Source organism: Populus trichocarpa, chromosome 3 (assembly GCF_000002775.5).
Source record: "Populus trichocarpa isolate Nisqually-1 chromosome 3, P.trichocarpa_v4.1, whole genome shotgun sequence".
Taxonomy (NCBI): domain Eukaryota; kingdom Viridiplantae; phylum Streptophyta; class Magnoliopsida; order Malpighiales; family Salicaceae; genus Populus; species Populus trichocarpa.
The window spans coordinates 11,305,058-11,331,511 of NC_037287.2; the positions used below are offsets into that span (position 1 = coordinate 11,305,058).

The window sequence follows — 26,454 nt, forward strand, 5'->3', positions numbered from 1 at the left end:
GGTAAAAAAACAAAGGACCTTATTTTTCCAGCCACCACGTGCGGATTCTAAAGATGAATAGATAACACGTCGTCTGTTGATGCAGACAATGCATCAAATATTTTCTTGATGTGCGTCGTCCGTCCCATTGAACTTAAAATTGATTAGGCCAGGCGTGGCTTGATTATTATTTTTTTTAAATTTGATTTTTTTTTAAATAATGCATTAGTTGATATTTGTTTTTCAAATAAATTTCGGGATTATGGTTTAATTAGTTTGTGATGCTTTTTTAATGATATTGGATGTATTTAGTTTTTAAAGAGATAAGAATGATTCATCCGTGGTCTTTCTTAATTTTATATAGATTAAATTAGTTTTTTTTATATTAATTCATTTTATAATATCTTTCATATGTGCAACATTGTATTTGTTTTTTTGTTTTTATTCAATAAATTTTATATGCATGTCAATTTTTATTACAATTATGATGTGTTTTTTTATTAAAAATTATTTTGATAGAGAAATTCATTAAATACAACAAGTTAAATTACTCGTGTTGTAATGTTAAATATTTTGATTTTCATTTGTTGTTTATTTGTTTTACAGCATCTCAGTATTAGATTGATATTTTATTTTGCGATCATATTTTTTTTATCATATAGTTAAATAAAAAATAGTTTTGGAAAAAAATTATAAAATTATAAAATATCTCAGTTTTAGATATATTTGATATTAAGGAATTATTTGGTTATCAATAACTAAAAACATCACCAAAATGATATTTTAATTTTGATACAATGTTTGGAATAGAAACAAGAAATCTGAATAAAATTTAAAATTCTTAATACCTCAATTTAAAAATAAAAATTAAAAAAAATTAAAAAAAACATTTTCATTTGTAGTGGAAATGATAAAAAAAAGATTATGATTACAGTGGTGAAGAAGGGGAGGAGAATTAGATGGTGTGATAGTAACAATAACAATTTTTTTAAAAATAATGCCTGAAAAAAAAAGTGATGAGATTGTAGAAGAGTGGTGGTTCAACAACAACAAAAATAATATAGTTTTTTTGGGAAAAAAATGTTATACCACAATCTATAATTATGGAAGTAATTTAAGATGGTAACGGTAATAAAAATAGTTAATAAATAACGGATTGAAATAATATACCATTTTAAACAAAATCTTATCTCATTCTTTGTTTTTATTTTCACCTTCTCTCGTAGGAATGAACCATGTTTGATTTTTACTCTTATTCACACTATTCATTCTCATTCTCGTTCTCATTTCATTCTTTGGAAACCAAATACACACAAAGTGAAAACAAAACTTTCAATTTCATTTCCATCATTCCATTCTATGTTACGAAATAGCATCAAAAAGTCATCCACATGATGCACTTAAATGGATGAACATAAATATAAAAAACAATTTGTACCCTTTTTTCTTGTGTTAAAAGGGCTCGTGATGTGATTTTCAGCCATACAATATAGTTGACAAAGCCTCATTGCATAGTTTTCAGACCCGGCCCGGTTCAAGGCCCGGATTCCAGGTTTTGACCGGGTTAATTTTTTTTTAAAATCAAAACGACGTCGTTGCAGTAAAAAAAAAAAAGTCAATGGGTTGCAACTAGATTTTTGACCGGGTCGCCGGGTCAACCGTGTCATACCGGGTTTTTCCTTACCCTATTTTTTCTTCAACCCGACCCGGTTTCAGCCCCGGGTCGACCCGCCGGGCCGGGTTTCAAAACCATGCTCCATTGTGCATCGAAATTATCCCCATGCCAATCATGTGAAAAATTAATAAATTTATTTATTATAGATTACACTATCATTAATATGTTCTTTGCTATGAATTGGATGAAAAAAAAAATCTAGAAATTAATAGTATATTTTTTTAATAAAAAAATAAATTATATGGTGATTAATTCGATATAATTTAATTAATTTGATAAGTCTAAAAATAACCTGAATAATTGATAAAGACATAGTTTAACTGAAAAAAATTCAAAATTATATTTAAAGAAATTATAAAGACAACATCATATAAAATTGACCTAAATTAACCTACTAAATTGAGTCATAAAATCATAATAACTTCATAAAAAATAAATTAAAACAAATCATAAAGTCTAATTTCCTATCTATTTAATATTAAAGGATAAAATTGGTAAAAATAACTTAAATCAACATATATTAACATGTCAAACATGCAAAACAGACCATGAAACTAGAATAATCTCATAAAAAATACATCAAAATAATTTTTAAAATTCAATTATCAATTAAACCAATCTCAATATTTAATAATAAAATTAAAAGAAAAAAAACATTATTCTAGCTTTTATAAAACCAAAATTTATAATACGAAATCATTGCAAAAATACAAAAACTACTAGTTAAGGAAAAGAAAAACAAAAACAAAAACTGCCACAATAACAATCCCTTCCTTCTGTCTAGACATATTACATTACGTGCTCCCACCCTTTGGTATAAAATTTAAAAACCAAGCACAACCCATTAATTAACGCTGACTTTAATACACTATTCCTTTTCTACCCCCGAGAAGCGGGTACCTTGGAGGACCTCAACCCGCCTCCCCGGGTGGTGAATTTATTTTATCATTCCTTTTTTACCCCTAAGATACCCACGCATTCTCATACAGTAAATTTACTAGCCAATTATAGGCATCTTCTGATCAATCCAGATATCATTTCAATTTCGATTCCATCAGTAATAATAAGGACGGGAAATGTAAGATTACAAGTTGAAACCATCGCCACCATTAGTCAGCCTCCCAAAAGTAGAGTCTGTGACCACGCAGTCCCAATAAAACTACGGGACAAAGCCTTCAAAACAAGGCTAGTCTAACGTAAAAACCAATTCCACATTTGAAACAACATCCCAGCTAAGAGCAAGATCCCCCTGGCTGCACAGTATAAAGTTCATAGGAGATATCGTCAGCGTCTAACTAATTACAACAGAGTATAATTACATGTCAGGAAGGGCTGAATGTGTTATCTTGCGCACTTGTAAAGGGCTAGGTGACTTTCCCATCGCTGTACAAAAACTTTCGGGGGTAACTGCTTTTGTATAATTATTAATAGGGGTCTCTCCCCTTTAGATCAAGTATTATATTATGTACCCCTCTCGTCTTCACGTCCACACCCTTCCTACAAACCATGCCATGTAATGCTCCTTCGGAACTTTACCTTCTCAAAACACACTACTTTATAAGCGGGCACCTGGGTTTAACCTTTCTTTCTCAGCCTTGGATGTGCGGCCCACATTTGCTCATACACCCCATTGTATTCCTATCACCCACTGTATTCTCTGGCTTATGAAGTATACCAAACTGACCTCAAAAGCACGACAAACTCTCCTGCCCTTTCGGCGGAGATATATTTAGGCACACATGACAGCACAAATCAGGTTGCTGAATGCGAAGATCATAACCCATCACAGCCAAAAAACCTCCCATGCACTGTTCAACCATTGTAATGGATTTTCTGGTTTTGGGTACCCTGACCCTGCTGCGGCTGCTGTTGTGGAGCCTGCAAGTTCAGCTGCTGAGTGTTGTAGTGGCCAAAGGGCTGAGAGTAAAGAGAATTCATCAAGCCCTGCACATAAAATTGACCACACTGTTTTATATACTGACAAACAAAAACTGGTAAAATTGACAAAGCTGCGAGCATTTCATCAACAACGTGCAAACATACATGATGCCAAATTTCCTACATTTTGCAGTTTTGGTAATTTTTCCTATTGCAACTTCTTTATGGTTTAGTGCTTCAGGTATCAGAAAAAACCTGTGATTGAAGCTGGTTAGGGTTGGCTATGCCAAAGTGGCTTTGTGATGCATCATCTTGTGAGGGATCATTATAGCCAACCTGAGTGAATAGACCTTGTGATCCATGAGCCATGTAATCCTGCAATAAAGAGTTCATCAAGGATCAGATAACCAGCAGTCAATTGATGATTCAGGGAAGGAAAAAAAAACATGTTGTCAAGAAGCAAACCTGAGACATGAAATCATTTCCAGAACCAAAACGAGAATATCCAGGTTGAGAATTCTGATTCAAGAAGTTGCCTGGAAACCCACCTTGTGCCCCTTGTGTAACATAATCGACAGCATATCCACCTTGAGATGCCTGCAAACAATTTGGCATTGCAATAAATCTAGCAAAACAGTAGTGACATAATTTACTACAACCGCAAAGAAAAACCCTGTTTAGCTGAAGCAAAACTTCAAACACGGAAGTTTAGTGAAAAATTACTCTACTCAATTTGCCTCATTTGCTGCCTTGGCAGTGCCTACCATTATCAGGGCATAACTTCAAAGCAAACCTAGAATGGAGTATGACTAGCATTTGGAATATAAAACTGAATATTCTGACAAGGACAAAATCATACATTCCTTTTCCATTTGCACAATATATGGAAAAAGAAAACTACAGGACATATAAAATGATCTCTACTATCGCAGGGCTTATATACCTGAGTTGAGAAATCAGCAACATTGTAAGGAACATGTGATCCCTGGCTTTTGAAGTCATCGCCCAAGAACTCCTAATTGATTTCCATTAAAATGCAAATTAGGAAAAAAAAAATTGTAAAACCAAGACATGGAATGTAATCTTTAAGCATGAAGAGCAGGGAATATACCTGGGACATACCCCCCATGGAAAATCCATCACGAAAGGTTTGGCTCGACCCTTGAACTGGAATCTATTTATGCAAAAGACACATTCATGACACAATAATACTATAATAGCAAATTCAAATCAAATAGGTCAAGCAAATTGTCAAGAAACCATAGCTTACATTATTAACATATCCAGGCTGAGATAGTGGACCACCCACAGATGGCTGGCTATTTGGATTCTCTAGGGCAGGAAAGTTGAAAGATCCAATATTCCCAATGCCTTGCTGGTTGCCTTGCTGGTGAGAGAGATGACTTCCAATAGGTGCACCAGCATTGCCACGCCCAGCACTAAAACCTCGACTTCCAGGTGGAGGGACTTGAGGAACAGCTCCGATGGGCCCATGCACAGCTCCACGAGTAGGAATAGCATATGGTTGAGAAGGTGGACCATCATGAAATGGTGGAATGGGGACCCGAGGCATTGGAAACCCAGCAACACCAGGCTTATGGGTACCATTCGGTGGGCCTGGTGACAAATAAGAACCTATATTTGGGACAACACAAAATCTGACAAGTTAACATACGGACAACAGAGTAGCTAAGCAGAGGAACTTAACTGAATAATGAGAGTGCTTTAGTCTTATTCTACTTTTGAGTATGCACACACTTGGGGACTTGTGGGACTATAGAAATGCCATCACCAAGTAAAAAAATTATAATTTCTAGCAAGACAGGTGAAATGTAGCATACCCCTGGAACGGGAGTTTCTTCTATCAGCATTTGAGCTAGCTGAGGCAACAGACCCAAAACTATCATTTGGGACAATTCCAGGTCCACCACCAAAAAACAATCTCCTATCGTTATAAATCTGTGAGAAAACATAGCCAAACACAATCAGTTTGTATTCATTCCTGACAAGTACTTCATGATATGCTGGACAAACTAAGATAACACAAAAATAGAAACTTGGATAAATTTATCCTTAGTCAGTGATGCTGCCCTTGCCTAAAATTGAACCCCATACCTTTTTGGGCTTTTGAAATTGAACCATACTCTGCTTTAAGTTATTCAAAGGTCCTTCAACCAAACACTCGTGTTCCTGGTGAAATATTCAAAGCAAAACAAAAGTTTCAGGAAAAAAAAACTATTATTAGCATGTCACACGGATACGTGAAACTGAAATTTCCTAATCAATCTCAGCATCATATACTAATGCCAACATTAGCAAATTCCACCAATCAAAGCAAATGAGAATTCCTAGAAAGCATAACACCAGGTAAGAAGACATACCTTGTAGTGAGTTAATAAGCTATTCCACAAAGGCTGCTTGCTTAGAACTTTAGGGTTTCCCAGGATGACAATACCATATCGTGCACGAGTTAGAGCAACATTCAGCCTCCGAGGATCATTAAGAAATCCAATGCCCTAGAAAAAGAGACAGCAGTCAAGCACCAACACGTGATCATAAATGACAATTGTTTTTATCTACCACCAGATACAGCTTTGATGGTGAATCAAATAAGAACAGGCTTAACTAAGTCAGAAAACTGCACCAAATTCTGTCCACATGATAAAATCGAAATGAAGTTCAAGAAAAAAATTTCTAGTACAATGACTTGGCAATTCTCGACATAACAGAAATATTTCCAATAGCTGAAATATGAAATTCAAGTATCCATCAAGCAAGTTCTTCTGACAATCACTCACATATATTAAGTATCAGACAAGTGCTTTCACATGAGCACTTTGTCAAAACTAAGATCCTTCATTCTAACATGCATGTGAGAGGGAAGAGGAAACTACAAGGTGACCATAATGCAAATGTTAAAATGCTGAATAATAGGACCAAACCAAAATTCTCCCTTCTAAGACCACAATTTGAGAGCCATATGACCAGACATCGCCTTTTTTATTCATGTGATTACCAACAAAGGGTTTGACAATGGTCTCCATCAGTGACACAATGTCAACATGCAGAAATGAGGATTGTATCCATGATAAGATGATACAGCAAACATAATAAATATAGAGCAATAAATAAATGAGCACAACCCAAACTTATAAAAATAGAACACAAGAGCAAGATAAAGCTCATGCTCTGAATATTCAGCTTCCTCATTGAAATGAACCACATAATTTTTTGTGATCTATAGAATTGGGGGGAGGGTGTAGAGAACCAACCTGATGTTCATTGCTCCTAACACAAGACAAAATAATGTAATCTTTTTCTCTTCCTTGAAATGAATCAACACTTGCAACCTGCAAAAAACATAAACTATGTAGCAATTGCAAGTTAAGATTGAACAACATCTAGACCCAGAGTATAGAAACCATTTATGACCTCAATTTCCTTGTATAGTTGCTGTCTGAGGGCACCATTTCTTGACATATAGTTCACAATATATGCTCTCTGCCCCTCATAAGGTGTTATCACTCCAATCTGTAAAGTGTTATGAATGATCAAAACAACGTATCCTAAAAAAGAACTGCAGCTATGAAAATAAGTAGAGAAAAAATGAACCTGGCTCGGGACTACACCGCTCCTCAAAAATGTAGTTACAATTTTTTCAACATTTGCAGCCTCCGTACGATTTAGATAGGATGTTCCACTGGCACTTATCTCTTCTTGTCCCATCTAAAGAACAGCTATCTAGTTACAAAACACATCCTTGGAAAAATATAACATCATATAAACAAATGAGACCCGTGATTGTGGTGCATTAAAAGCACTTGGCGGAAAATTCTTTAAGCTAACAATTTATAAGCATATAAAACATATATATTGTCATAGTTACTTTTTGGTGGAAGATTACACAATTCCCACACTCATTATCAGCCAACAAAGAGAGAAAATAAGAATAAATGCAGAGAATCTACGTAATTATTCTTTTTGTTTAAAGTGATTGTAATGTAATATAACCAATAGGCAAATAACATACCTGGACATAGAAGAACATAGGACGATTAGGCACAGGCCAAGGAAAATCAATGCCTGACGATTGTCTCTCATTGACAGTCACTCCATTTTGTAGAGTGCCTTCATAAAAGTTGTTAGATGGAAATTCAGAAAGACACGGGTGCATGCGATATTGAACCTGAAATTTGAAAGCAGAAAACATAAGTAACAGCCTAGCAGCATTCTATGAACAAAATTAAATCTGCCTTGATACACAATATGTGAAATTGATTGAACCTAAAAGGATCTTGGGAAAACTGAAAAATAAAAGACAACATAATTAGCATTTCTTGATAACATCTCGCCAATGACAAAAATGAGCATTCATCAGCTAAGATTTCTTGACTAAAGAAATTATCAATTGTACCAAAATTTGGAGGCATAAAAACTGGCATAAATGCAGTAACAACTTGAGTTAAGCCAAAAATCTGTTTGTGAAAGCAAATAACAAACATCAACGATGTTTCTTTTTTTTTATGAAGATAGTAATCTCTCTAGACTTCTTTACATGCTGTTTGGAACCTTGGAATTGAATTCAATTCCAAGGGTTCAATCAATTCTGGTGTTTGGAACCCCTTTTGAAGGTATTGATGGAATTCAAATCATAAGAAATGGACAAAAACAAATTAGAGGGGAGACCCTCTGATTGCTACTGTAATTCCAAATAAAAAATACTATACCAAAACTACCCCTCTTTCTTTTTTCTCAAAAACCCTACAACTTCTCTTTACCAACACTTTCTATTCTTCAACAAAAGCTTTGGTTTTTTTGCTCAAGAAATTGCCTAAGAAGTGGAAAAGCAAGACTATAAAGTTAAATATGAATAAGGCTTTCATACATACACAAATAAAGTACTGTTTTACTCTGATTCTTCCTTTACCAATAGAACCTTATCTTGACTTTCAACTTTGCACACTTAACCGTAATATAGCTATGGTAAATGAGCATGAAAATGATTGGAGGTGGAGGCTAGGCAGTAGGAGGAAGCATTTTGGGAAGTACAGAGTATACTCTTGCTTAAGAAGCAGCTATGGTCAAGGAGGGAATGATCTTGGCAACCCAAAAACAAACCACTCACTTCTAGACTGAAATTTTTGGAACCCAAAAACAAACCAATTCAATTCCTCAACTATTCAAAACAGTATAATTGAATTCAATTATGTGGTTTAGTATTTTAGTCCAGACATAAAAATTGTCATAGTTTATGAATTGAAGTCAAAACACATGTGGAATTGCAATTCCACATGTGATTTGGTTCCAAACAAGCTAGTAGGTATATCACATAAACATATACTCCAAAACTCCTACACATCATACAGGAAAATTTATAATAGATAATGCACAGTTCCTCAGGACCAATTCATTTCCTCCAACCAGGATAAATGTGATCACCAAATGTACATGAGCAGACCACACATGGAGAGAGAACTGTCAGACAACATTATTACCTGCAATCTAATTGGTTTCACACCAAGTAAAACAAGGCGTTCAAAGAGAGACTGGGCTAACCCAGCACGAGCAGCTTTCTTGCACATAATGACAGGACCAAGCTGGCAATGGTCACCAACAAAAACAACCTAGCAGATAACTTCTCATTAGAAACTGAAGCATGTGATAGTAAAACAGGCAAGTATATCAAAATAATATCAAGTACCTGCTTCGCCCCAAGTACCAAAGGAATAAGACACTCTGGTTCTGTCGCTTGAGTTGACTCATCAATTAGTACCTAAAACAAGGTTAAGAGTGTAAGCTTCTGTAAGTCCAGCAACAAAAGGCGAGTAAGGCACATTTCTACCTGGCGAAACCTAAAATTTGACAACCGAGGATCTCCAGCACCACCACAAGTGCAACAGATGACATCAGCGCTTTGAGAAATTTCCCTTTCAGTTGCTCGTTTCAGTGCTTTGTATTTTTTCTCATCACTGCTGGACAGTTCCCCTGATGATAAAGGAACAGACAACAGGCGAAAGAAAGAAAGAAAGAGAACAATATTAGAACAAGCCCCAGAGGCCCACCATAGGACCGTATATAAAGACTTATACATCCAACCAGAATAAAGTCAAATCTACAACAGATACAAAATAAATTATGTTGTCAGTGAACTCCTATTTGTACATCTTCTAGTAGCAATGGGTTCAAATCAAGAAGCCAAATATAATTACTTATATTATCAGTAAGAATAAAATAAAATTCTAAAGATTGAGTGACAAATTAACAAGGCCCCAAGTCATATAATCCCTCATATTTTAATGTATATGGATGTGTGGGTGGGTGCAAGTCTATCCAGAAACTAAGCTAATCAACCCTCAAATGAACATCTTATTTGCAACTCCTAATTAACAACTAATTTCATTTTAAATAATTAAGAAAAAGGCCACCTTGTTCATCTTTCAATTGTTGCAACTTGTGAAGTTCACTTTTCTCTGAAGTGTCCAGATGTCTGACCTGTAACAGTCACTAGTAATGAGAATATATACCAGGAAAGCATAAATATGAGAAGTGCACAAATGAAAAACAAAAAAGCAAGGTGCCACTAATAGACAAAACCTGATAGTGAAGGGTGAGATGCTCAACAGGAGAACTAACAGCTTCCCTTGATTTTGCACATAGCCTAACCACCTTGGTTGAGGAAATACAATCCACAAAACAAAAACTCAAATACATTTACTTGTTAATTTAAAAGATCAGGATTACAAAAAGATTTAATTTAAGCACCCAGACGGTCAGTATAACATATAGTAACCCATACATTGTTTTGTGTTACTATATAAAAATAAGAAAATACCAGCATACATTTCCAAGGACTGGTTTTCTTTTTCCAAAATTTAATTTGAACCTTCAACAAGACAACCATCAGGGAACAGCAAAAAGAGAAACTTCAAGGATATAATTCGCCATGGAATTATCCACACATATAGAGATGAAATAAAAATAGTTATTAAGCTGCTAAGTTTGGGAGGGCACAGAGTGCAAAATCTTTTTTAAGCTGCTAAGTTGCTGTATGTTGGATTAGTTATTAAACGGTCACTTCCTCTCAAAGTAGCTTTGGTGGGATAGGATAATTTTCTTAGCATCGCTTGTCATTAATGGAATCTAGAAGAGTGTCGTTAACTAGTATTGGCCAAGATGGGAAATCCCTTCTATTTTGGTCTCAGTATCTGCACTTTCAACATAGAGGATGGTTTATTCTCTTTCTTGGCAAATCTTCTTGTCCATTCTAACAAAACTTTTTTCACTCCGATTTTTCAAAGCTTAAATGACATACTTTTGACTTTTTAAGAGACCACGCAACAGAACAACAAATTGCCAGGGAAAAATGATATGAAATTAGTAAAACAATAGGCAGGGCTTTGCTTTCTTACCTTTAAGCCAGTGGCACTTATCTTCTCAGCTAGCTGATCTACAGCCACATTACTTGGGGCACACACCAAAACCTAAAGTAGGAGTGGGGGGACCTTAAGACATACAGTCAAGTATCTGAATGCGACTGATAGAAAGCATTTTCAATGACCTACCTGCCCTTGGCCCTGTTTGGCCATGTGATATACAATGGCTGCAGAAGTGACAGTTTTTCCTGTGCCAGGTGGACCTTGAATCAAACTAATGGGCTTTTGGAGGACATTCTTCACAGCAAGAACCTATCAAGTGGAGAAAGGTAAGGATCATTTACAGCATTGCACAATTAAAAAAGATATTCCATCAAAACAATTGAATGTCAAGAAAATGGTAATAAGCAAAACTAAACAGAGAAAAATCACAAGTTAATACAAGTGATGACAGCAATTTGCATTCCCTTATGGACACACAAATATCTCTGGAAATATCTAAGCTTCATTAAATTTAAAATGTTACAGCAGAAAGTTCATGCCACGGAATTATCTCGCATGTAAACAGCAGGGAAGTCGTTCATTTGTCCACAACAAATCAATGGAAAAACAAGGATATGCATCTGATTATCAAATATGATACTGCTCCTGGCAATAACCCTTATTTGTTCTTATCACAGATAAAGACACCTTCAGTGCAGATAGAGAGTAAAGGAAAGATACCCCTTTACAAGCTAACAGAAATAAGAAGCAACATAAAACTAAAACAATGTCAACGGGGACTCAGGACAGAAATCAATATACATCCAAATAATCCATGGGACTTCCCCGGGTGTGTTAACGTATGTTTTGAGCATTCAGGAAACTAATGCACTTCTTGTCATAACAACAACATGAAACCACAGATTTTCAAGTAAAGGGATCATCTCAAGAATCATTAGTAGCCCGAACAGTAAAATCCTAGTATGAGACAAGATGAACTAGTTTAAACATGGAAATTGAATGGGTAATTGAGACATCATACTTGGGATGCATTCAGCTCTGGAAGACCAGGTGCCCCAAAACGGCGAGGCAATGCATTACGAACTGTTTGATTCTCAACCTCATGGCCCAACAAGTGGTGATATATATACCTGAAGAAGGAAACTAGCATTATATAGAAATTCAAAAATGGCAACCTGTATTCAACACACAAGAACTCTACATTGACGGCACCAAGTGAAGGAAAACGATGATATATACTAGCTCAATATTAGCCTACAGATAGAAAATAGCAACTCGTTACAAGCAAATGATAACTGCCCATTAATCATAACATAATTTTGTATACGATAGTGAATTTCCTAGCAAGGCTACTCAGCCCTATTTCAGATAGACATATCAATAAATTTGAGATAAACCAAAGCATGACTCGTATTCGGTTCTCATTGTCTGGTGTGTTCACAATACATAAAAAACACAAACAAAAATGAATCAGCCAACCTACCCACTGACACTGGTTTCATCCACTGCAAAAGTCTTCATTGCTCCCTGCATCCGATCAAAGCTCGTGCTCTTCCAAACAAAATCAACACTAAAACCATGGTTCACGTCAACAGGAACTCCCTGGATACAAATAATAGCACTTAGCATTAATGTCAGCTTAACTTACAGAAAACCAGAAGTGAGAAATCAAACGTGTTAGTATCAGAGCCACCTGACTAGCACGAAGCTCAAGTGCAACCTCCTCTTGTGCAGTTAGCTTGATCTGAAATAGTAGAGATGAAACTTAATATCAACATTAGAAGCATTTGGTAACGCGTTGTATTCCTATGAGAGAGATGTAAATCGCCTATTAATAATGGATTAAATTGAAAGCGAGTAGAATTTCAAGCATTGATATCAGAAAAGAGTTGCATACCACATGCCCAACTGATTGCCATGCTGGATGAGCTGCATCTCCAGAATAGCGCAGTCGTAACTCATCACCAGGTACAAGACGCAACTCATTGTCCTCCTATAACAGCACCAGTCCAATGAAATGAAAATACAGACAGAAGCATGCAGAAAACAGAAATCAAGCAGCACATGGAAAACAGGAAAAGAAAAGATGGTGTCAGCCAAGCTAAGACCCATGTTTCTAGACCAGCTGGACACTAATAAGTTAAACTAAGCCCCATGTTTCTAAACAAGCTAGAGACAGAAGGGAGAAAGTTAAAGAAATAAGAGAACAAAAGCAAAAGAGCAAGGCACCTTTGGAAATACAAAATATGCAACACGCTTCTTGTTAAGGCCAATATCCCATCGAATAGTGACATTATCCTTGCTTTGAGACTCTTTCATCATCTACAATAAAAAAGCATTATAAGAAGCTGCAAGATCTTTTTTAAGTGTTCCGGAAAGATTTTATGATGAGAACAACAAAATCAAAATGAGATAAAGAAAGAAAAAGAAAAAAGATTGCATACTTTATCATAGTCAGCTTCAAGCTTAATAAGTGGAGCAAATACATTTTGGTACTGCAAGAAAAGAAAACTGTCAACTCATCAGCTAAGAGCCATGATGAAATTGTTATAATTCCTGGCTCACCCAAGTTATATATCAAACCTAATTTTAAAAACTATCACTAAACGAGGCACCTGATATGCATCTTCATACTTCAATGCCACAGGCTGTGGCTCATCATCAACACCAGGCTTCTCAAGATCTTCAAGGGTGGCATCAGGATTAGTTTTCCAAAGTTCTTCTACTTTATTTATTTGTTGAGCACTAATTTGGCGAGCCCTCAACTGCTCCTGTTCGGATGGGATCTACAAAATGCAACATGTAATTAAGTTATAGAAATAACAGAACCCTTTACAGATAGAGCCTGTTTGGGAGTGTGGTTGCGGTTGCTTTTCAAAGTGTTTTTCACTCAGAAATGTATCAAAATAATGTTTTTTTTATTTTTTAAAAATCATTTTTGATATCAGCACATCAAAATGATCTAAAAACACTAAAAATATATTAATTTAAAGCAAAGAAAAAAATAAAAAAATTTCAATTTTTTTCAAAAGCATTTTTAAAACACAAAAACAAATAGGCTCTAAAGGACAACTACCAACCTTCACAAGCCACTGTAGAAAACACCTATCATCAATAAGGGGGCACCACTGGCTCAGGTCCCAATTCATGTCCTTCAGCGCATTAACATTCAAGCAAGGCTCCCTGCAGAGGAGGACAACAACACTCTCTGTCTTGGCCGATATAAATCCAAGAAGAAACACATTTCGGCAACCACAGTTGTAGCACTCAAGTATTGTTTCTCCAAGAGGGCTGTCTTTATGGAGACAGACTTCTTTATGCTTTGCTCGAACCTAAAAGGAGATTCAACAGAATAAAACTCAATTCAAAAGCAATATGAAAAATTTTTGTACACAAAATTAACCAAGAAGCCGACAGGTAAAATAGAGAATGTCAAAATCAGCTGCTTTCATTAAGTTTTGCAGACTATGAAAATGCAAAGCATGAGGGGCATCAGGTGACAAATACATTCCGAAGTACAGCTCTGAAATGATTTAGGACATTTGCAAAGGTCATTATGAACTACAAACTAAAATCAACGTCATATTACTAGTTTCCTCAAGACTTCTTCTAAATTAATTTCAGTTAAGTCTAAATCTCTATGCATGATTCCAGGTAATGAACATTCAGCTGCAGATGCCTAATGCAATAACATTTTTGTGCTATACCATCAACAATTCACACATTTTCAAGTCTAAATAGCAAGTGGGATTACCTAATTACCATATCCCTCGTAAGTAAAACCCAAAGCAACCTGAAACCCTTCACTCGTAACATCTTGCATTTCCATTCTTAGATATTTACATATAACGAACTCTTTAAGAGCTCAAAATCATGTAGTATTACAAACAAATCACTTCAATTTCAATTTCAATTAAATCCAAAAAAACATAACCCAATGAGACTTAACACTTCCCTACTTGACCAATCCCCCCCCCCCTCCCCTTCAAAAACAAACAAACGTCCAAAACAAATTACCCTAATTAAAAAAAAAAAGAGCAGGCATAAGCTAAATGGAGCCAAATTTTAAGTTTCATTTACCTAAGATCTCACGTTTTCATTTTTAAAATCCCTTGAATTCAGATCAACGAGTCTCCAAACAATTCAATTTCTATAAGCTACAGTGTAGTCAGTAGCCACTCCAATTTCAGTCCCATGAATAACAATAAAAAACCCCACACAAAAATCAAACAAAGGCAACGCGCAAACAATACTCACCAGATGATTAACAATATGCGAACCAGATGTATTCCCTCTTGAATTACAGAACCACTTCCTACATGACGGCACATTACACCTCACAACACACGCAGGATTCGAAACCCCACAGTACCTGCAAGCGTGCTCCGTAAAATCCCCTTTCCCAAACTCATACCCGTCATCATCTCCCGTCTCTTCAAAATTCAACCCTCCTATGCTCGCTACTAACCCCTCCACCACCCCCTGGGTCCCACTGTTCGCTCCACCGCCACGCGCAGCAGATTTTGACGCGACAGGAGACGCAGCAAGAGAATCAGAGTGGAGATCGGGGGTGGAAGCGGCGGTACGGTGGTCGGACGAGGTAGGGTCTACGGCGGAGGAGGTGGCGCCGAGAGAGTCAGAAGGAGTGGGCCAGGCCACCGGAGAGCGGAATTCGGGGTAGTCAAAATCGGATTCGCCTTGTGTGTTGAATTCAAGGAAGGTGTAGGCGTCTGTTGCTGTGTCTGGCTGCGAGGCCGTTTCGTAGAGGTTATTGTCTTGGTTATCCATGGAGATTATAAGAGATTATGATCCGATTAGGATTTTTGTCTTTAGGGTTAGGGTTTGGAGAGCGAAATGCGAGATTGAGATAAATGGGAGGGAGAGGAGAGTTTTTATTCGGGTTTTTCGGGGAGAGGGAGAAACTGAAAAGACGCGCTACACGCGCTGGTTTAATTGGGCTGTAGAGTGTGGAACCCTTAGAGCATCTCCAATGGAGTTGCTAAATGGATAGTCAAAAATAAAAAACTAATATTTTAGTTTTTCTTTGCTTGTTTTGCACACTCCAAGAGGAAAGCCAAACAAAATGCTAAAATGATTTTTCTCTCCCACAAATGTTATTCCTACATATCTCTTCAAAGAGCCAAAACCAACAAAGTGGGGCCACTAAAAAAATAAACCAATTAAATGTAGACATGTGGAAAAAAAAGTAACATCAAATTTATTAAGAAATAATAAGACACTTGTTTTTTCCACTCCAATATAAATGGCTCTTCAAATGGCTTTTTTCCATTGGAATAGATATGGTAAAAAATGCTATATTTACACTATTTAAAATGCTATTTTATCAATTTAGCTTTTCAAAATAGCATTTTGCATTGGAGATGCTCTTAGGGTTGGGGCACGTGAAATTAAAGGTTTTGGGAAAGGATGGGCACGTGAGATAGGCAGGGTGTTTGGATACGGCAATTACGTTCGGTGTCCTGACCAGAGCGCGTGGGGGTTCTAGAGCGAAGTGGCTAATTACCATGCTTTGCTTTAACAAGCGTAAACGTATTTATTGGTTATTTTTTAAAATATTTTTGTTTTAAAAATAATTTTTTTAATTTTTATTTTTAATATTAATATATCAAAATAATTTAAAAATATATAAAAAAAATACAAAAAAAATTAAAGATAACTAAAAATTAAATGGGAAAAAATAAGGAAATAAATATGGATCAAAAAATTTGATTTCGCAATACGGATTATATACCAGGTTGTTTTTAATAAATTTATTTTTTAGAACTAATATTTTATATAATAAAAAATATAAAAAAAATGTTTGAGAAAACAATTGAATAAAGGGATGATTACAAAAAAAAAAAACCTCATAGTTTGATCGCGTTTTATTTTTCCTATATATTTTGAGAAATTATATTTTATATCCTTAGTCAAATAAAATTTAAAAAATAAAGAAAATATGAAATTGCTCTCATATATGATGTTATAACTCCATTTTTTACCTAATATTTTTACATATTTCAAATAAAAAAGAAAATCTAAAAAAGTGTGCCTTTTTAGTAAATTTTAATTATTTTTTATTTTTATCATCTTTATCTTTCATGTGTCAAATTAAGTTAGAAATAATTATAAAAATCATAAAAAATACAAAAAAATATATAAAAAAACAAAAAAATATAGTTAGGGAAAAAATTAGATTAATAATTGAGTTTCACAAATCAAACATGAAGTTTGAGAGTTTAGTTGAATTCAAAAATGGCATAGATTGTAATTGAAAACTTATTGGAAGAGAAATAGAATAATAAAAACTTAATTTGACTTTAACTCGGCTAAAAGCATAAAACATAAGACCAAATCAAAAAGGTCAATTACATATTTATTTGAAGAGAAAAATCAAAACTAGGAGCTACATTGGTCAAAATTGTATAATTTTAGGAATTAATTATGAATTTATAACAAATGGTTAAATCTAGGGCCTTAAACTGATTCAATTAAGAACATAAGACCAAATTAAAAGGTCAATTACGTACTTATTTGAAGAGAAAAATCAAAACTAGGAATTAGATTGGTCAAAATTGTATAATTTTAGAAATTAATGATGAATTTATAACAAATGGTTAAATCTAGAGGTTTAAACTGATTCAATTAAGAACATAATTGAAAAGAAAAATATGATTTATGGCAAATTTGATTAAAATGTAGGAATTTGGAAATCAATGACTAAATTAAAAATGGTTAAATTTGAAAAATCAATTAAGGGACTAAATTGAAAAAAAATCCAAGATTTTAAACCCTAATTAAATGAAATTGAAAAATCCAAAAGCAAGGGACAATAATGAAAACGAGGAATTTTTTTAGGGGCCAGTTGGTTATCTAATTTTTGTGCCAGTCCCAATTTTTTCAGTCCAATTCAGTTCATTTGATTCAATTTTATCCAATTGATTCAATTTAATCCCAAATTAATTCATGATTTATTTCAATTAAGTCCATTTTAACCAAACAATTAGAAAACCAGTCTCTCAATTCAGCTTTTCAATCCTAAATACCAAATAATTTTGCAAGATCCTAACTCAAATTGATAGATTATAGTCAGTTATCGAGCAAATCAAGCTCAAATTGATTTCTTCAATTAATCCCTAAAAATTTGCCTTTAATTGATTTTCCAGATTGTCAGAACTCCAGAATCAAGCTCATAATATTTTCTATAAGGTTATTCTGATCTCATAATTCAGGTTGCAGGTTTGATTAGTTAGCTTAGGTAAGGGATTTTTGTCCCTTTTTAATTTATTTATTTTTATTTTGTCCTCAACATTGAGTTGAATAGGAATTATCCTTTATAATTTATTTTGATTTTCTTTCAATAGGGTTATCATGGTCACAAGATCCGAATCACATATTTGATACATTAACTTGAGTCGATCTAATATATTGTTGTCATATTTTTTTTTTAAATATCATCCAATAATATCGTCGTCTTAATATTTTTAAAAGATATCATCCAATATGCATCTTATTTGATTTAATGATTAGAAAATACGTTGTTGTTACCCAATTTTTTATCTTATTTTTCAAAAACAATTTAAAAAAAAAAACCAAAAAAACAAAAAAAATTTACGTTCTTAATGTATTTGCATCATTTTCAACATCTTTTCCAAAGACTTTAAGATTAAAAAATCTACTTTCGACACATTCAGTTTTAACACGCTCATTTTAAAATTATTGATTAAATCTTCTCATCGAATCGACATTGATGATGCTTTTTTTTCAAAAATCAAAATACAAAAAAAAAATATGGACAATGAGATCAAAAGTGCAAGGAAAAAATGATAGATTAAAGTGAATTTAATTTGCTTGGTCACCAAGCAATTAAGAGGGAAGAGATAAAAACTTTTGCTTGTAAAATGGTGAAGAAATCTCACATAAAAGGGATGAAAATAAAAAACTTAACTTAGGGGAACCATTAGAAAAATAGAGACCATAAAAAAAACCCCTTAACCCATTTTTATTCACCCTAGTCGCTAAAACCCTTTCATGAGCCATATTCTTAACAACATCACCCATTGACACCCTTTTAAAACAAAAACTTAAAGAGGGAACATGATCCTTCTTTGTGATCCTCAAAAACCAAAACTCTTTATTTCTTCTAAACCAACCCGACAACTTATCCTCTATAAGTTATCACACATTACTGGTTTTCCATCCTTCTCCACCATGCTACCAAAACAACCCACGACCAGCCTCCCTACTAGCAGCTCCCTCTCTCAACAACTACGTGATCCAACCACCACAAGTGCCTCCATAAATCATCCAAACCTGTCATTGCCTCACAACTTACCTAATCATTATGATACCTATATTGTCAATCACCAGTTATGGCAACCGGTTTCCACCTCCTCTATTTCCAACCAACACTGCTTTTTCTCCAGTTAAGACGAACGTACCCACGGTACCTCTTCACAACCACCACCACCAACAATAACTCTTTTTTCTAACCGAGAACTATATTGCCCCTCTCTCAACTGGCCTACCATTAACAAACCATAACCACCACAACAACATTACTTGCCCTCTTATATGGTAGTGCCTTGTGGTGTTGGAAGCTAGTAGTGAGAGAGAAACAACCCCCCTAAAAAAATTGATTGTTTATGTTGATTTCTTTGTTTTTTACAAGTAATAATGAGATTCACTAGTGACATAGAATTGTAGAGTAAGGGGAGATTTACCCAATCCACCAGTTTTACCTTTCTAATGTTGATGATGTGTGTTCCCATTCGCAGTCAATGGCGGCGGCGCATGGAACATACGCGGCGCCACTCCTACATTTTTAGTGCATTTCATCAGCTCCTTTTGATTGTCCAATTTTTTTCCAGTCAAATGATTTAATATGTTTTGATTACATGTGATAATTGAAAATGCAATCGTTATTGTGTAAATTAATAAAAGATATGAGTGTGTGTGTTTGCATTTTCTTACATGTTTTTGAATACTTAAAACCAAAAAGACAAAAAAAAATTAAATGTTTAAATTGCATATGACCAAAAATCCTGAAAATTATTTAAGAATTATTTTAAAATCTAAAATATTTTAGCATGTTTTAAAAAAGATATTGCATAGATTTCACAACAAGTTTGTAAATTTTCAAAGGATTTTGGCCTATATTTCAAAAATATTAAAACTTTATTTTTGGCAAGAGAATATATTATTCAATTTTAATATAAGGATAACAAACCCTACAAAATGGTTAATATACAAAATATTATCAGGGATAATGATTTATTACTACTCATCTTTAATATAAGAATAAAAAACTTGTATAAGGTCAATATCCAAAATATTATTGGGAGTAATAAAAATCATTCACTCATAATACAAGGATAAAAAAAAACTGCAATGAATTTTATATGAAATATTATTTGGAACAACCCAATAGCAAAAAATTCCAAGTTTATCCCGAAAAAAATCTCAATGATAATTGAGAATATTTTATCATTCTTGACTAGGTTATTGACCTAGAAAATCAAGGTTTGTTTATCATAGCAAACTCACCATAGTAGACTGATAGAAACACCATTAGACCATGACAAACAAAGAAAAACAATATAACTTACCTTAGGTAAAACATACAAGAAGTGCTAATACCTTCCCTTTACACAATTAGTCATTTGCCTAGAATCTCTAAAAGACAAGTTAGGGTTTCTAATAACCATAATACTAGGTGATGACTTATAAACCAACCAAAACCCATCTCAAACACGTCTGGGAAGGGTCGCCCCAACGTTGCGCTCCCGGGAGAAGGGCATAACACACATCATAAACATTTGGATATTTTTTTTACATTTAAAAAAATTGATCTAACTCACAACGTAGCGTGAGCCAAATTGCATGTTTTTATGTTACAAAATATAACTATATGGTTCAATTAAAAAATGAAAGAACAATGGTTGGAATTAATAAAAAAAATGGTCATTTTTTCATTTGTTCTATTCAATGGGCACAAAGTTTTACACATTTTTCATATTTCTTTCAAAATTATATTTAGTTATAAAATCTTATATTTTACATTTTAGTCTTTAAGATAGTGTTTGGTTACTTCCTAGTATAGAAGAGACAGAAACAGTGATGACAGAAACTTGTTGTAACCCATTTCTAGGTTACTCATCTAAATTTACCTTTTTTTCCTTTTTAAAATAAAATTCAAAATAAAAGAGTCTGGCAATGTAGAAAAAAAAATGGCTAAGAAAGGATTTCAGATGTGCATAAAATCAAGCTAAAATTTTGAACAAATTTGGAGCATAATTATACCCTATTGTACTCAAGACTAGAGAGTTAATGCAGATTCAAGATCAAATTAAATGATTATTAGATGAATCTGCATAAAAATTAAGTCCAAAGGCATAATTAGATTTTTAATAGGTTAATTTGATTTAATTATGGGCCAAATTAAAAGTTTAATTATGTTTAAGAATTAATTTGGGTCCAATTAAAGGATTTAATTAGGTGCAAGGACATAATTATACTTTAAATGGGTCAAATTAATTTTGTTAGGGACTTAATTGGTGAAAAATTAAGTTTTGAAGCCTAATTTGGGCTTAATTGAGAAGATCGAAATTTTAGAGGACAAAATTTAATTTTTACAAAGTCAATTGGTTCAAATTATGGGTAAATTTTCAAGAAAATTAAAGTTTTGGGGTCAATTAAGGGCTAAATTGTAAATTTTCAAGTAAATTTTCAAGAACCATTTTGAAAAGGAGCCGAACTCCGGGGACAAAATTGAAAAAAATCAGGGGTGAAATTGAAGAGATTTGAAAGTTTAATTGTCAATTAAGGGCTAAGTTCAAGAAATTCACAATTACGGACCATTTTGAAAAAGGCATCTAACTATGGGGACCCAATTAGCTGAAATCGGGGTGAAATTGAAGAGATTTAAAAGTTTAATGGTCAATTAGGAGTTAAATTGAAGAAATCCAAGACCAAAATGAAAAATGCGTTGAAATATGGGGCTAACATTGAAGTTTGGCAAGGATAAAATTGCATAAAATTGAAAGTTTGAAACCAATTAGGGGTGTAATTAAGAGAATTCACAAATCAAAGAACTACATTGAACTTTACCAAAACGACGACGTTTTGGTTACTATTCATCTTCTTCTTTATTTTTGCATAAAAAGACTATTCAAGGGGTTACTTTTCAGGAGCATTTAATGCATCATCTCTCCATCAAAATTGACAAAACTTGCACGAAAATGATGGCCTGACATTTGACTACATCCCGATATGGTCCTTTTTGGCCCATTGACACCACAACGGTTATGGCACCGACCCAAAGAAGCCAACTCAGGCAACCTTTAACTACCAAATTTTACAATTCATGATGACTACTTTAAGTCTTTCGAGGCTGAATCAAAGGTCAAGATTTGACACAATTAAATACAAAATATCTCTCTTCCACTCCTTATAAATAAGGATAGATTTCATGCTCTGATGATGAAGAAATTTTGGTGCAAAGTTGATTAAAAACTAGCCTCTCTTCCCATTATTTTTTTTCTGTTGACAACTTTCTCTCTTCCCTCCTCTTTCCCTGCCGTCTCTCCAGCTACCATAACCTCAGAACCACCAGGAACAACCACAACACAACCTCTCCACCAACCCATCTCCTCGCCGGCAACAAGAACCACCACTGCCAATCTTCCATTCTTACTCTCCACCGTAGGTTTCTTCTCCAGCAATTGACATTAGCCACCAACTCCTCCACTAACGCCACCACCAACCTCACATCGGCCTCCTGTCATGACCAACCATACCACCAATTAGACACCCCGAAGCCAGGTAACACTCTCATCTTTTTATTGTAACCATGACTATTGCATGCAGAATATGAATTCGTTTTGCATACAGCATAATTAATTAACATAGTTGTTGGGCTGGGCCAGCAACTATGTGGATATGGACAAGACCTGTTTCGACCCAACCCAGGCCCAAAAGGGAGAAAGCCAAGTTTGTTAGGCTGCTCTCGGCCCAACTCGACTCAGTTGAGTTTGACTCAGCCCAATGTATTTAATAATAATATTAAAATATAAAAAAATAAAGAAAAAAGAAAAAAAGAAAAGAAAAAATTTCAAATTTTTCAAAGGGCATTTTAAAAATATTTAGGGGGGGCCTTGCATGTTTTTCTAATAATTTTGTATAATATTAGACTGTAGACTTACACTGTAAGATACAGATCCAATATTAAAAATACCTAGTTTCCTTTGAAATTTCAAAAAAATAAAAGAAAAAATTCTAAAAATAAATTTTCATTTAAAAAAATAAAAAATATTTTGTTTACGCGCATATGGTCAAATCCCAAAAGTTTTACAAGCATATTTTCTAAAAGATAAAAATCACAACATTTTTATCATGTTTTAAAAAATATAAAAAAATGAATATCATAACCAATTTATGATTATCCATTAGGATTTAACCAAAATACAAAAAACCCATAATAATTATTCTATTCGGAACATTAGAAATTAGTTATATTTAGAAAAAAAATACGATGCTAAAATTTGAATATTAGAACGGTTAAGATTTAACTCAATAAGGTAGAGATTTCCTTACGAAGGGAGATCTATCTTGAATCTTTAACAAGATCAATAAATAGAAATATGATTTAAAAAAACAAATAAATAACAATGTAATTTATCTTAGGTAGAGTATACTAGAAGTGATATATTGTTTTTTACATAATTAGTCCCTTCCTCGATCTTTCGTGAATCATTAGATGTTTTATTGATGAAGTATGAACTCATAATCATAATTTTAACATACTCTTAAGAGATTAAGAGATAGATCCTTGTTGCTCGACGCCGCGCACACCGCACGTTGTGTCTTTCCTTAAAACTGATCTTTTACCTAATAATTAAGTATTTAGTCTTGGAAAAACAAATAAAGAGCCTATTCTATCTCCCAGCTTCTGTCATCTGTCAGAGCGTTAACCCCACATGGCCAGCTCCCCCAGCCAGTTAATCCCATTTTTATATGCATACATGAAATATAAATGGTCAAAATAAAGCTATTTGAGAAGAAGAAACGATTGCCTAAAGAAACCCAAAAAGGAAGAAGAAGAAGAAAAGTAAACGAAGACAAGCCACAGGGCAAATTCAACTCTCACCATGTTACAAGTCAGGAAGATTGCATAGTTCTACGAAGAAGTCAATGTCTGTATTATATTTGATCAACGATCGAGTAACACGTGCGACGACACGGCCTTCAAAAGTTTGTAGTGCCGTATAGCCAACAACAATCCATACAGAAATCAAGTGAGAACGAAAGAGGGTGTTTGGTTACAAAATCTTGCAGTGCCGTATAGCCAACAACAATCCATACAGAAATCAAATGAGAACGTAAGAGGATGTTTGGTTTTCTGCCCATATATATATATATATATGGGCAGAAAAAAAGAAAACCTTTACATTCTTCCAGTTCATGCTTGCTACACAGGGTCCATCTTCAAACTCTTACGCGAAGGAATATGAAGCACTCTTTTTCGTTGAGTTTCAACTTTGTTATTGTATTCCTACTTGTTCATGGTTCATTGAGCTTTAACAACTTGCATCACTATTGCGACGAAGCTGCAAAGAGCGATCCAAATCTGAGCTGTGACTTTTGTATAGCATCCCTTGAAGCCATTTCCAAGAGCAAAAATGCAAGCCTTGAAGAATTAGTGGAGATCTCAACTGTGCTAGCCATGTCAAAAGCTACAAACATTAGCTGCTACATTTCACAACTTTTGAAAGCCCAAAATTTAGACAAATACCATACGAGTGCCTTACAAGATTGCTTAGAGCTTTACGCGGATGCAAATTCCACGTTGCATGATTCCATGTGTGATTTGAAGTCCAAAGATTATTCCAAAGCTAATATAGATGCCAGTGCCGCCATGGATTCTTCAAGCACCTGCGAGGATGGTTTCAAGGAGAGGGAAGGCGTGGTCTCTCCCTTGACAAAGGAGAATAACACTTTTTTTCAATTGACCGCAATCATGCTTGCTTTTATCAACATGTTAAGTCGATCATAACTCTCATATATTCATGTTGGATTCGCGGGTAAACCTCTATATGTTTATGATATCATATTAATTACATAATTTTCGTATTTCTCTTATAGAATTAATTAAATAATCTTCTTGTTTTAGTGTGGATTTATTTGTCTCTGTTTTTTAAAGTAGCTATAAGCCTCATGTTATAGCAAGATTGGCATGCTTTCGTATCCCTAAGAAAGTTTGTAATAATCTTGAGATATTATTATTTAATAAACTTGAAAAGGTAATACACTTCCTTGTATTATTTTTGAATTAGTTAATTATTAGCCTCAATTTGATTAAAATACTTTTCAAATAAAGTTTGTAATAGTCCTAAAATAGTAAGAATTTAATTATAATGTGTTGAAACACACGATTTCGTTAAAATGCCCTTCGATTAAAGTTTATAATAACCTTGAAACGGTAATATACTTCCTTGAACTCTTTTGATTAATCATAAAATTTTAATTAATTTATTTTCCTTCAATATAATAAAACTTTCTATTTGAAAAACTTTCGATATATTGTACTAATTACGTCATGAAATGAATAATTCTCCTTCAAAAATGCCACCTCAAAAAACAAGAAAGGAAATATCTAAAAAAAAAAAAAAAGTCTTTGGGTTGGTGATGATGCAAGCAATGAAGGAACCTTGAAAATGGTAGGCATAAAATGACTGTGTGTATACATATCAGTATTATATCAGAAAAAATTAAAAGAATGATCAATATTTGTCAGTAATTCATTTATAGGAAGATTTATATATCTTTATCTCACGTAATTTTTCCCAGTATTTGCTTTTTTCACAAATAATTCTTAAATTAAAATTATAATGATGATCATTCAACATTAATACTCTCGTATTAATTCAACAGCATCCTCATGTTACCCCTAAGCATGAGAGGCAAATGAAACGACAAGATAAATGTGATTTCATGGACCAATTCATGTCTAATTGAGTAAATCTACTTGCATGTGTGTGTATGTATGTATGTATGTATGTATGTATGTATGTATATGTGTGTGTATAAGAAAACTAATAATATGAAAAGGACAAATAGACGTTTTTGGGTAAAAATGAAAGTTTTATCATCGCTTTTTAGGTATTTGATTGAAAAAAATAAAAATGGAAAATAACAATGGAAAGTAAGGATGAAAATAAAAATTAAATATTTTTTTTTCTCACATGAATGTAAGAATGAAAACAAATAATATAAGTGATATTTTATTATAAAATGATATTTTTTTTTATTATTGCTATTAAAAATTTTATTTTTATTGGTTGTGGTGATTACGTTTTTTCTAAATATTATTATTATTATTATTGAACGTCCACTTTTCCAACATCCGCACCACTTTTATTCCACCATCTTTCTTTCATCGCCACTTCCTCTCATGGTGGCATTAATTCTTAAAATATATAATTTCAATTATTCAATTATTATTACTATCATCATCTATTTAAACTCATATATACTTTGATGATATCA

General features: G+C 33.8%; 2 protein-coding genes across 4 annotated transcripts; one reads left to right on the plus strand and one right to left on the minus strand.

Moving 5' to 3' along the window:
• Positions 1–2,670: 2,670 nt before the first annotated feature.
• LOC18096919 (regulator of nonsense transcripts 1 homolog) lies at positions 2,671–15,847 on the minus strand. 3 transcript variants are annotated; one of them, XM_024596494.2, is made up of 29 exons: positions 15,166–15,842; positions 13,989–14,240; positions 13,524–13,694; positions 13,353–13,403; positions 13,138–13,230; positions 12,806–12,901; positions 12,602–12,652; positions 12,392–12,510; positions 11,930–12,038; positions 11,095–11,217; positions 10,942–11,013; positions 10,127–10,198; positions 9,958–10,024; positions 9,375–9,517; positions 9,234–9,305; positions 9,028–9,156; positions 7,563–7,718; positions 7,145–7,258; positions 6,965–7,063; positions 6,805–6,882; positions 5,914–6,048; positions 5,648–5,722; positions 5,374–5,491; positions 4,803–5,167; positions 4,644–4,706; positions 4,476–4,547; positions 3,998–4,129; positions 3,788–3,907; positions 2,671–3,598 (listed from the first exon to the last, which is right to left on the minus strand). In XM_024596494.2, the coding sequence occupies exons 1-29, from the start codon at positions 15,694–15,696 to the stop codon at positions 3,467–3,469; spliced, it is 3,810 nt and encodes a 1,269-aa protein (XP_024452262.1). In that variant the 5' UTR covers positions 15,697–15,842; the 3' UTR covers positions 2,671–3,466. The 3 variants fall into 3 exon arrangements, 2 of the variants coding, with proteins under 2 accessions (XP_024452262.1, XP_024452263.2); XR_002980702.2 differs by having other exon boundaries at positions 3,460–3,598; positions 3,698–3,907; positions 15,166–15,845; XM_024596495.2 differs by lacking the exon at positions 2,671–3,598 and having other exon boundaries at positions 3,782–3,907; positions 3,998–4,157; positions 15,166–15,847.
• Positions 15,848–24,288: 8,441 nt separating this feature from the next.
• On the plus strand, positions 24,289–25,218 carry LOC18096920 (putative invertase inhibitor). Its single transcript, XM_024597309.2, has one exon. The coding sequence runs from the start codon at positions 24,296–24,298 to the stop codon at positions 24,959–24,961; it is 666 nt and encodes a 221-aa protein (XP_024453077.2). The 5' UTR covers positions 24,289–24,295; the 3' UTR covers positions 24,962–25,218.
• The last annotated feature ends 1,236 nt before the right edge of the window (positions 25,219–26,454 follow it).

Excerpts from the sequence above, each read along its gene's own strand:
- LOC18096920 (XM_024597309.2), top strand. The coding sequence starts at position 24,296 with ATGTTTGGTTTTCTGCCCATATATATATATATATATGGGCAGAAAAAA.
- LOC18096919 (XM_024596494.2), bottom strand. The coding sequence starts at position 15,696 with ATGGATAACCAAGACAATAACCTCTACGAAACGGCCTCGCAGCCAGAC. Across the intron at positions 13,695-13,988 it reads TTCTACAGTGGCTTGTGAAG|ATCCCATCCGAACAGGAGCA; the intron begins GTTGGTAGTTGT and ends TGCATTTTGTAG. Across the intron at positions 3,908-3,997 it reads GAAATGATTTCATGTCTCAG|GATTACATGGCTCATGGATC; the intron begins GTTTGCTTCTTG and ends TCTTTATTGCAG.